General features: G+C 50.9%; 2 protein-coding genes across 2 annotated transcripts; one reads left to right on the top strand and one right to left on the bottom strand.

The window, feature by feature from the left end:
* The first annotated feature begins 3,649 nt into the window (after positions 1-3,649).
* Positions 3,650-7,269, top strand: BO83DRAFT_59270 (Na+/H+ antiporter Nha1). The gene has a single exon (XM_025537460.1). It carries the CDS (start codon positions 3,889-3,891, stop codon positions 7,099-7,101), a length of 3,213 nt encoding a protein of 1,070 aa, XP_025387057.1. The 5' UTR covers positions 3,650-3,888; the 3' UTR covers positions 7,102-7,269.
* A 1,704-nt stretch (positions 7,270-8,973) lies between these two features.
* BO83DRAFT_315391 (adaptor protein STE50) lies at positions 8,974-10,593 on the bottom strand (the record flags this gene model as incomplete). Its single annotated transcript, XM_025527620.1, has 3 exons — positions 8,974-10,013; positions 10,089-10,250; positions 10,326-10,593. 3 exons carry the CDS (start codon positions 10,591-10,593, stop codon positions 8,974-8,976), a joined length of 1,470 nt encoding a protein of 489 aa, XP_025387056.1.
* Between the last annotated feature and the right edge of the window lie 1,793 nt (positions 10,594-12,386).

The raw sequence follows: 12,386 nt of genomic DNA, 5'->3' as shown, positions 1-12,386 counted from the left end.
TCTGTTATTATGCCTGATAAGTAATTATTGCTGGAGCTAATCAGTTACAGTGCTTTTTATTGATAGAACTTTTATAAATACTAATTGCATAATTATATCCGCTATAGTATCCCGGTTGTGATATACTTAAGTCAAAGTGACATGGACATATTTTTAAAATGTTATGATATAGTTGTTTCTCCATTGTATTATGGCTTGATATTGAGCAGAAAGCTTTGAATGTGACAGGTCGGCTTATGTTCACTGGTTAGTTGGTATTGCAGAATGTACTACTACGGCACTGTAGCAGATGTAGTCAGTATATAGGACAGTGTTATATGAAAGTAACAGTAGACAACTAGACAGAGTTCAAAGCGTCTCGATTATGCTTCGATGCTATCATCTTACTATCATGTCCACTTGACCACCACCGCGGGGTTGCAATGACACAGACTCGAGTCTCCAAATGAAGGGTAGACATAATTGAGTTTGTCTCAAAGCTTAATTGGTATGATGGTGGGAGACACTCGAACGTGCCCTCGTCGAGGCAACTACCTATCATAATGAACGTGATAGATCTATCCAACTGGTCTTGTCCTTTCATTACTTTCAATGTTCCCCTGCAGCTAGTAGTCAACCTATGAAGACTTTCCTCCATGCAGCTCGTTCAACGGCTAGAATTGGGTCTCCATGCCTGCCAAGGCAAACGGGCATTGGATTGGGCTCTGTTGTGAACTTTATTCTTGTTCACTCTTTGTATGTCTGGATGCAAAGTACCGATGCAGCATCACATACCTAGCATGCACACCTACATTCCTCGTGCAGTGTGAACAATATTTAGCCGGCGTAATAGCATAGAGCAGAGTCAATTGTTTGCACAGCCCACCTGCTACTCATCATGCAAGTTGCAAGTGTTTGGGGCGGCTAATTATGAGCGGGCATTTTCAGTCTGTCACACTCACACATTACTTACCAAACCAGGAATATCTGCATGGGATATGGCTGCTGCTGTCTAGACCCAGACACGTCAGGATAGTGTAGGTTTTGTGGAGGTGAAATGATTACGCAGCATGTTGTTTGCGGGCTTTCAGTCTGTTTCGATGCTCTTGTAAGCATATCGAGGAGAGATTCTCATATGCAGTAGAAAAGTAAAGGCTATTTTTGGATGTCTGTCACAAGATTTTAACCGCCCAGTTCCGGTCCTCGTCCACAAGAATAGACAACGAGATATAATCTGTATAAGTTGGGGGTATGGCGAGCACCTTAAATCAAATCTGATGGAGTTCCAGAGAAGAGCTTGAACGGTAAAGTCCACTATGAAGGCAACAGGAGGAGTAAGCGAAGGCGTACCTGTTCTAAGTACTGACTGGTGTACCTGACTCGCTGGATCTAGTCCACACTAGACCAAACCGAAACAGTCAATCAGAGTGCTTTCCCTTGGGGAGAAGTAATCGGAGAGTGCTGGACCTGGAATGGAGACGGAAGTGGGTGGATTGATTGAACCACCACTGACTTACCAGATTGGTAGTAAGCGGAAAGAGACCGTGGGCAAAGCAGCGTAAGTGGCGGCCGAGAGAAGAAGTTCTAAGTGGGCAGGAGGCAGATGGACGGAGGGGCTGCTCCCCACTGTGGAGTTGACACTAACGGGTTAGCGTGGCTCACCGCCAATAAAGTCCGGCAGGAAAAGTCTCGGCAGCCTCGCAGGGCGAAGAGCGATAAGCCCCCCGGCTTGCCCGAGCGGGTAAGGTGGATGATGTTGGTTGCAGCCCCGATCTCATGTAAAGAGAGAGGGAAAGGTCATGATACGTGATTGGTACCAGCTGGTGTGTGTGTGTGTGTGTGTGTGTGTGTGTTGAATGATGATGAGGAGAATGTTTGGTGACCAGTGACTGGTGACACGGTCTCCCTTCACACCTGTCATGGTCTGGAGCAGCAATGGAGATGAGATTTGACACGAGATCAAGCTTATCCTGCATTTTCCATCTGATACATGCCACATGTTTGGCTGGTTACAGTATCTAGGCCTTTCATCTATCGAGTTATCTATCTCCAGGTTACACGTTAAATCTCCCCAGCGGTAGGTCAGATTCGGGGGGAACTAGTCTGGGGCAAAAGAGACAGGTGGTACTGCTGCTGATTGATGTTCGGGAGAAGTAAGAAAAATCGGCTACTTATCTAGTACATCGTGACTATCAATGGATGGATGGAATCAGGTCCCGGAGGAACCGGGAGGGAGAAGAGAAAGCCGAGTTGAAAGAGCGGGTTCAACTTCTTCTACGCGAGGTCACCAAGTGGGATGCCAACCAAGTACTCTTTGTCATTGCCAAGGGATATTCGGGAAATGAAGGAAGAGAAGGGGGGGAAGAGAGAGAGAGAGAGAGAGAGAGAGAAAGCTGAGGAGGATGTGTAGACTGTAGAGTACACAGCTGGTAAGAAGAAAAAAAGTGACTAGAAACGGGCGAGAAGAGGAAACGAAGCAATCTAAAAATGAGAGTCCCGCTCTGCCAAGCCTCAAAATTGTTCGTTCCGCGAACGACCATGGATCCTCCCTCTTACTCTCTCTCTCTTTCTCTCTCGGTGCTTCCCTCCTCTTACTATTTACTGACTAAACTAAACTTTAGTTGTACAGGGAAAAAAGAGAGTTATTCGCACCATTCCCCACCCGGTCTGATCCGCGCTTTCTGATTCCTTCGCCCCCATCACCTTTTTCCTGCGTAATCGCTTTCGTTTCGGGTGCTGGCCTGCATCCAGTCCCCCTCTTCAAGTTCCCAACCTTCGCATCAAATCAAGCGTCACGATGCCGCTCGGGCACTGGGTCTCGGGCTTGGTTGTGGTCTTGGTATCCCTATCATCTTCATGAAGGAAATTTCCGGTCTTCTGGTCCCGGCCATTCGCCAGTCTTTGCCCAGACGCCCAGTCGTTCTTGGTTTTTTTCTTTTCTTGTCCCTCCACGCTTTTACTGCCTTGGTGTTTAGTTGTTTGGTTGCTTTGGTGGTCCGGCACTGCTGGGCTGAGAGAAACCTGGAGCTTCTCTTTCTTTCCCCGTCTCTACTAATATTACTACTACTAGGTAGTAGTAGTCTACTTCCCTACTACTTCTCTTCTCTCCCGCCCTTTCTTTTCTTGGGACGCATTTCCTCTTACCTACTTTCTACTCACTCCTCCCCTAACTCCCCGGTTTTTTCTCTTTTCCCTGACCGCATCCCTCTTACCTTTCTACCTCTCTCTCTCTTTCTCTCTTTCTCTTTTTATCTTCCATCTTGAGCGGTTCCCTTTTCTGGCGGAGTCGGTCAGTATTATCGGAGATCTTCCGGATAAACCATCCATTGCCTCTTCTGGTAAGCCCGGAACCACACACTCTCTCTCTTACCCTCCCTCCCTCCCACCTCATAGTCTACTTTCCTTCTCGATGGTTACACGGACCAACTCTTTTTCCTTTTTTTCCTCCTTCTGCTACCATCCCTTTTTCTTCCTTTTCCCCGGAACTTATCTCACGTCCAGCAGCGCTCACCTAGGCATCTCGTCTTCCCCCTTGCAGGACGCACCCCCGACGCCCTTGGGAACGACCGCGCTGCCTCGCCCCCTCCCTATCCTCCTCCGTCCTCGCCTATTCTCCGCGGCCTCCGTCGCCCTCCAGCTCGGTCCGCGTTTTCCTGATCCCCCGAGGTATGCGGGAACCCGGCGCGTTGGTTGATTACAGTTGAGGTGGTTCTCCCTTGCTTGAAATTGCGCATTGGTCCGATCGGTGGAGGTAATTCCGGGATTTACGGCGCCTGGTGCAAGGCTATATCGGGGTGAAGATCACGGGCTGCGCGGGGAGGAATTAAATCAAGCCATCCCGCAGCTCGAGCAAGCGCCCGCCGCACGACCTCTGTAGTTCGTTCGGGATCCCGTCCGCCCGTCGCAACCATGGCGTGGGACCATTTGGACATCGATAAGCCGCATCTGGCTTACATGATTCTTGGTGGCTTCACCAGTCTGTTCATGCTGTGCTCTTTGTTTGTCAAGGAGAAGCTGTACATCGGTGAAGCCACCGTGGCTACCCTTTGCGGTATCATTTTCGGGCCTCATGCGGCCAACCTGTTTAATCCCAACTCGTGGGGCAATGTCGACAAGATCACCCTCGAGTGCTCTCGCATCGTCCTGGTCGTCCAGTGTTTTGCCGTCGGCGTCGAATTGCCCAAGGCGTACATGGAACGTCACTGGAAATCGGTCTTTCTGCTGCTGGTGCCCGTCATGACCTGGGGCTGGCTGGTGACGAGTCTGTTTATCTGGTGGATGGTGCCCCCCCTCTCCTGGCTGGAGAGTCTCGTGTGCGCCGCGTGCGTCACTGCCACCGATCCCGTCTTGGCCTCGTCCGTCGTAGGTAAAGGTAAATTCGCGCGACGAGTTCCCAAGCACTTGAGAGACTTGTTGTCGGCTGAGTCGGGCTGCAACGATGGCATGGCCTTCCCCTTCATTTATCTGGGCTTCTACATCTGGCGCTACCGCCCTAATGCCGGGGAGGTGTCGCTCAACTGGTTCTGTGTGACCATCCTCTACGAGTGCGTGTTCGGCGCAATCTTTGGCTTCATCATTGGCTACCTCGCGCGTCATTCCATCAAATTCGCCGAGCGCAAGGGCTTGATTGATCGTGAGAGTTTCCTGGTCTTCTACTTCGTGCTGGCCGTCTTCTGCGCCGGCTCAGGTAGTCTGCTGGGCATGGACGATCTCCTGATAGGTTTCTCGGCCGGTGTCGGCTTCAGTAACGACGGTTGGTTTACGGAGAAAACAGAAGAGTCGCACGTGTCCAACGTCATCGATCTCCTGCTCAACTTGGCCTACTTTGTCTACTTCGGAGCCATCATCCCTTGGGAGGACTACAACAACCCGGATATTGGGCTCGTGCCGTGGCGGCTCGTAGTCATCGCTCTCCTCGTCATTTTCTTCCGCCGCATCCCCGTCATGTTGATGTTGAAACCGATCATCCCAGATGTCAAAACGTGGCGCGAGGCCCTCTTCGCCGGCCACTTCGGCCCCATTGGTGTCGGAGCCATCTTCGCTTCCATCCTGGCTCGGGCGGAGCTAGAATCGGACAGCACGGAGCCCTGGCCTGAGGCTGATTTGCCAGGTCCGGGAAGTTCTAATTACTATATCACACAGCTGATCTGGCCCGTCACCACCTTCATGGTCATCTCCTCGATCTTGGTCCATGGTTCATCCATTGCCGTGTTCACCCTCGGAAAGCGCATCAACACCTTGACCATCACGCTGTCCTACACCACCGCCAACGAGGAGGGCCCTTCTTGGATGAACCGCTTGCCCCGCGTGCAATCTCTTGCCAAAGGATCCATGTCGTTCCGGAAACCGGAGGAGGACGAATCGTCGAATGAGCCGGAATATCCCCCGGGAACCCTGCCCCCCATTGGTGTACCAGGTAATTTTCTGCGTCGGGTTCGCGACGAAGATACGGAGTCGACGGGTGGTAAATCTGCGCGGAGGCGCCGCAGACGTCGCAGACGCACCGACGGCGCCGGTGGCCCGATCAGTCAGTCAGCTATCGCCCCTCAACGCCCGCTGGAGACGGAGTCGGATGAGCAAAAGGAAAAGAGTGATGAATCCAGGGAGCGCGACAAGATCGAACGCGGGGCGTCCCCGCCCTCCAAGGAAGGCGATAGGTTTGGACGCGAACCGGCGCTCGAAGTTTATCTGGAAGGTCACAACATGGTTATGGAAGATGAAGAAGGCAACGTTCTCAAGGTTGAGGATATCAGTCATATGTCCACTGAGGAGCAACAGCGTCATATGGAAGAACAACGCCAGAGGTTGCAGCAACAATCGGATGAATACGCCCAATCCCGCAGCCAGCCTCATGGCAAGACTGAAGGAGAGGAGATTGAGCAGGCCATTGGCGAAAAGACCGGGCACCCGCTGGACAAGGCTCGTAAGCGTTTCGGCCAGTGGATTGGACTTGGGAAGGGTCGTGCCGAAGATCAAGAGGTCAAGGAGGCCAGAAAGACTGAAGATAAGAAGAAGGCTGAAGAAGCATCGAAGAAGCCTGCCAAGGCCAAAGGTCGCTCCGCTCACGCCTACCAGTTCGGCAACACCATCATTGTTGAGGACGAAGACGGAGAAGTCATCAAGAAGTATTCCATTCCTTCTGGGGATAAGCCTGAGACGGATGCCCCTGTTCGTCGCGGACTGACAAGGATGGGTACGTGGTTCGGTATGGAAGAGGAAGGCGAAACATCGCAGGCCGCCCGCAAGGCTGCGCAAGACGACTGGCTGGCGGATGATGGTCTGCGTTTCACCCTGGCTGATGACAATGATGTGGGCAAGAGAGGCGTCGAGCACAAGGGTCGCCGCATGACCAAGCATGAATTTGCCCAACAGATTCGTAACCTTGGTCCCAAAGCACGTCGTGATGTGGTCGAAGAGACCGACGCCCCCGAGCGGGTCAAGAAGGCGGCTCGCCAGGAGGCTCAGAAGGCTGAATCGCAAGAGCGCCGCCGTTCAGACCCTGGAGTGGCCTCTCGGCCTACCCCTGCCCCTGCCCCTGCCCCTGCCCCCGTCGCCGAAGATGATGAAACCGGCACCGGAAGCGAATTCACGGACGACGAATCGGACGTGGAAGTGCCCGGCGACATTGCCGCTTCGTTGGCACGGTTCACACGTGGCACAGCAGCCGAGGAACGTCGCAGTTCCCACCTCAGTCCTACATCCACGTCTCCGAGATCGCGTCCCCGGTCACGACGGGATTCCGATGATGATGGCACGGAACGTATTCCGCCTGCTCAACTTCGCGAAGCGGCCGGACTCACTCGTCCTCCCCAGCAAGCGGATTTGGATGACACGGGTGAAACGCCAGCGGAACGCCGCCGTCGTCTGGCTGCGCTTGGTGAAATCAATGACTCGGAGGATTCCGACGATCCAGATGTTCTTTTAGAGGAAACGGACGAAGAGGGCAACGATGCTGAGGCGAAGGTCTCCTTTGCCGACGGCACGAAGCCCCCAACTAGCAGACAACAGTCGGGCGAGAACTCCAGTGAGGGACAAGAGAATAACTCCCCATACAACCGACACAGTCGGAGTCAAAGTCGACGGAGCATCTCCTGGGGCGGCGAGAAAGGCCGTGAAAATTGAGACAAACCCACGAAATATGCAGCAAACATAGAGTGAGGGGGAAAAAAAAAAAAAAGTGAACTTTGAGCAGTGAAGCTGAAAGGGGAATTCTCTCAAAGGGGTATAATATAAGAGCCCAAGGAGAGGGGGGCAAAAGAAAAGGGGAGGGCGGTGAAACCAAAGCCACCTTGCGGTGTAGAAAGTTCTTCCTTTCTACTGAGCCAAGAATCAGCAGGTCCTTCCTAGAGCTCGGTTATGGGTTTGCTTGTTCTTGAGCATCTGGTGTTCGTTTTGCATGCATGGCTGGATGCGATCGTGTATAGAGCGCGCTTTCCACTTTTTTCTGTGTAACTAATTTACCCTTCTACTTGCATTTGTTTGTGGCCCACCGCCTGCTGGTGCCCCGCGCTGTGCAACCCAGCCAGCTCAGCCCAGCTGCCTCTTTGCTGTGGTGTACTGTGGATCAGTACTATTGCTACTGTTATTGACTGATAGAATGATGGATGGGATGGACTTGCTGACATGTGGTGCCTACGTTTAGCACCATGATCTTGTAATGGGTACGAGAAGTACATATATGACATAGTATAAACTATTTCCTTGAGTATCTTCATTTCTTCCTCCTTTTTCTATACAAATCAATCTACTGCTCAGTAGTACTTCAGTTCACCAGTGAGGTAGTAGTACTACTAACTGCCTAGATAGTACTTATCACTTAAAGCCACACTTGGTACTATCAGATATTGATTTCTGTAGTAACGCCACGGCAATAGAATATACTTTCTCCTGGCCCCCAATCAACTACTAGCCAGACCTGCCCCCCCCCCCCAACCCCCCAAGACTTTCATACTACTGGTAAGTAAGCTACTACTAGTATGTAAGCCCAAGCAGGCAAAGCAGATTCCATTGTGCTATAGCACATCATAGATAAGAGTATTTACATCCCCACTCACGCAAGCCATTACTGATAGATATATATATTACACTATACCATACTACCCGGAGGATAGTAGTAGTAGTAGTAGTAGTAGTAAGTTGTGAAAACATTAGTTACAGAGTAGTTCCCACTGAATGAGTACTAAAAGTGACTGACTAGTTAGTAACTTATAGCAATTACGTGTTATTACTAAGTATTTTAGTATATGGAAAATAGAGAAGTAGTGTTAGTATATTATCAAGGAAAGGAAAATCTCGTTCTTGGAATAACTTATTAACTTTCAGTTACGATGACTCTGGCTCAAGTATGATTGATCTTTACTATTAAGTAGTTACTATGACTAGTTCTTTGAATACGCGCCGAAGTAATTTATATATCTTAGAATGCGTACTAGAGACGATTATTGTGTACTTGAGTATTTAGAATGATTCTGATCTGATTAGATAGGGGACTATGCTGGGGTGATTGTAAGCCATCTCTATCTATCTATGCCGAAACCTCTCAAGAAATGCATCGAGAATATTGAAATCGAATTTGAAAAGTAGTAAAAATTCACGATGAATGCTGCATGAGTCCGGAAGTAGACATGATATATCTGAAATAAAGGTAGGCAGAAGTTTATTCAGAGAAATTAAGATGGTAAATAGTATGTGTTGAGACTCAGACATAAGGTAGCCAGTATGAACGAAGAGATAGTAGTGCAGAGAGAAACCCAACAAATGCCACGCTGATTTATGAGCTTTTCCTATTCCGGGATCCCCAACACCGTAACACCGCTGATATGATGATGATGATGATATGAATCGAGACAAGGGCAGAAGCCCGCATAAATGGTTTGAGAGAAGATCGAGAAGAATGGGAGGAATGAAATGACCCCATGTCAGGGTCCGGGGGTATCTCAAGCGACAATTAAACGTAATGATGCTTCCATCGAGAATAATGCTGCGGTGCGCTGCTCACAGCACACCGCCGGGCAGATTGATCTGTGCCTGTCGTCCCCCCTCAAAGCCGGCACTATTCGGTGCAGACCCTCCCCCGGAATACATGCTGCTATCGATGGGATGGGCCTGCTTTCGCAACATAAACATGGGCTTGCGTCCTTCCTTTTCGAGCTGTTTGAATAGAATGAGTGGTCGTTCCTCGAGCCCAAGACATCGTTCTTGATCACCGTATACAATGTATAATGCATATTGTTTCCAATCCGCGTTGATGTTGTACTTTTTGAGTGCAGCCGGAAGGACCTTGTGGCATGGATCGTCCATCGACACGCGGAAAGACTTGAAGATTTCCACACTAGGTGGATCCTGAGTCGCCCTTGAGTCTGAACGAGTGGGGATGTCGGGGCGCGTAGATTGTGTTGGTGTGGGGTTTAGACGATCCGGCCGCGACTGTGACGCCGCGGTATCGTCGTGGTGGTTATGAGAAACATGGTTTATGCTGCTGGAACTCGGTTGTGTATACGCCCGGGAGGCTAGGGTCTGTGGAGCATATTGATTACCTGGCGAGGTCGGGGACGGAATGCCTGGAGATAATTGCGACTTGCCGTTCAGCATAGTCAAGTGGGAGGAATTCGCGGCGGACGGATCTAACCCATCGCTGTACATGCGACCCTCGTGGATCGACGGAGGAATATGGGTAGGAGAGTTGGTTTTGGGTGTAGTGCCGCCAGTGTGGTTACGCTTGGAGAAGGTTCGAGATAAGATACTTCCAGAGCGATCCAACAGAGTGATTCCGGACGACGATGTGAGCGTCGGCCCATCATGGTATCCTTCCGACCCGGATGCCGGCACAGAAGAAGGCGGGGGCAACGGCTGCGACTTGTCTTTCGCCATCTTGAACACGGGCAGAAGCTCTTCGCGCAGTCGACGATATTCCTCTGCAATCCGTCGCATTTCTGACTCCATAGACATGATACGGTCATCTCGTACGCGGATGGACCGAATCAACCGGGAAATATCGTCCTGAGTGGCGGTTTCGTTCATACTTTGGTCCGCGGCTGCCGAAAGTAAAACACATTAGCAAGGGGAAGTCACAGGCAGTACCTGCACACAAGGAAAAATAGTGGACATACAAAGCGGAATGTAGTGATCTGCATCAATCGGAATATCTTGCTTGACTTTCGTTTCGTACACACTCTTCAAGATAGTCAATCGATGTCCCACACTCGCGATCCCCATCTCCTTGAGTTCATCATGCTTCAAAGCAATGAGCGCTTCGCCGACAATTTCGTTTTCTATTGTAACACAAACACCACGCAGTCAGTGCCCCGGAAGTCTTAGCGCCTTTATTTTGATCCCTTTGAACTCACCTAAAAACGCGGCGCAGTATTGACGAAGACCAAGGGCGGCCACAAAGTTGGCACATTCCTCAGCAGTCCATTCCGTGATGATTGTTCGGGGCGATCGGGGATTCTCGTCCACATTGGCTAAAGTCGTGGGAGTATGCTCTGCTGACGGGAATTCTGATTCGGAAGGGGAGGCCTCGGAGTCGGTGGCCAGATGGGGGGAGGTAATCACGCTGCGCTCGTACTCGTCGTCCGCATCCGAGTCGGCATGATAGGAGGTATGGAGAGACATGGCGAATGAATTCATTCAAGTACCGGTGACGACGCCCGGAGACACGTAGAGAGGAGGGGGCTGGGGAGGACGTCGGACCGGCTAGCAGACTCAGCGAAGCGCCAGCCTCTAGACCCGTGATAAGTCGCCAAAGATTGAGCACAAAGGACGGGTCCGGTTGCACAGAAGGCGTTGAAGTTGTCAATCACGGACTAACGACCCGGATGAAGAGTGTTGGGAGCCGTACTTGGTCGAGCAGGCGTGCCACATGAACGGGAGGGACGGAAAGCGGGTGAGTTATGAGGACACCGACAGTGAAGATGGTCCGAAGGTGCGAAGCGCGGAGTTGATCAGGAGGAGGAGAGTCGAAAGGACGGAGGTTATTATGAGAGAGAAGATGTGAAAAGAGCTAGTGGAGAGGAAGAAGGCGTAAAGACGAGGTCGAAGGTACGAGGAAGCATGGAAAGCAGCCGTGATGGAAGAGGAGCGGAGGGGGGATCCTGAGGCCAACAAGGCATGCAGCGACAGCGAGAGCGGGGAAGCTCGGCCAACTTCTGGGGGTCCAACCGAATGATGAGATGGGCCAAAGGGAGAAGATGATGATGAACACCCTCGTTGATGAATAGCTGGTTGGGCGATAATAATGTGAAATCAAAGACCACGAGGCAGGGCGACTGATGAACTGGGGTGTTCAAAAGAAGAAAGCGTGGACATCCACAGGCAGATGAGAGGCAGCGATGGACTGGACGAGAGCAACAGAACAAGAAGCTGGTTGGGCGCGGAGTCCAACGAACCGCCGAACGGGAAAATCAAGAGGCGCTTCTAAAGTTGGATCGCCACACGTGATGCCGGTCTGGACTCTCCGCTGCTGCTCACTTTCCTTGTACATCCATTTTCTACACAGACAGTTCAGGCATCTCCATTTTTATCATCATCCCAGTGGTTCAAATCAATATCCTTGATCTTACCATATGATGGGGATCCATGGCATCTACGGAATCTACTGTCGGCCGTTTATCGGCTCAGTCCGACCCATTCTCTAGTACTGGCTCCGTTAATGGATCCCTCATCCTTGCTTCGTTCCCAGCCCAGATGCTGGGCAAAAATCACTTGGTGACGCATCTCGCAGACAACGGGCGGATAGTCCAACCAGAAAAAAAAAAAAAAAAATAGAAAAAAATCAGGGTTGAAGAAATTTAATTAAAAAAGGAGAGCCATCGCCGGATCCAAGCGCCAAACAATTCCTCCAAGCAGAAGACTGAAAACTGAGAAGAACAAATGGTGGAAACGGGGCCCCATCCCCTGGCTGAAGTTCCGTGCGATTAATGAGGACACTAACGAAGCGCCCATCCTAGTGACCAGCACTATTATCACACAAATGCTACTAGTGTCGATGACTCGATGGGGGTTCATGCAAACCAGAAGCATCGCCCGACAGGCTTAACGGCCAGTGGACAGAGGGGGTTGGTTATGCCCACTATTATTCAAGCCAGGCGCTGTCAAAATTCAATAGTGCCGGAGCCTTGACGTTTTCGGATGCTCTCTGGGTCCGAATCCTCCGCTGTCATCGTGCCATTCGTTCCCCATCTTGTCGCTGAATTGTCGATGAATGTCCATGCAAGGACAATCCACGGCTCCATCACAGAAAAAACTCTTTTCCACTCGTCTCCATCATCTTCCTCCCCTTGCCCCTTTTTTCTAGCATTTTTTTTTACCTCCAATCCACTCGAGCTTGGATGGCCGGTGCTATATTTAACTTTCCTCGGATACTATCGCCGAAGGGCTTTGTCTCCGTGTGCCTGACTCTCCGAAGA

Source organism: Aspergillus eucalypticola (genome assembly GCF_003184535.1).
Source record: "Aspergillus eucalypticola CBS 122712 chromosome Unknown BO83scaffold_16, whole genome shotgun sequence".
NCBI classification, from domain to species: Eukaryota; Fungi; Ascomycota; class Eurotiomycetes; order Eurotiales; family Aspergillaceae; genus Aspergillus; species Aspergillus eucalypticola.
This window is presented reverse-complemented; position numbering and strand designations above follow the sequence as displayed.

Excerpts from the sequence above, each read along its gene's own strand:
- BO83DRAFT_59270 (XM_025537460.1), top strand. The coding sequence starts at position 3,889 with ATGGCGTGGGACCATTTGGACATCGATAAGCCGCATCTGGCTTACATG.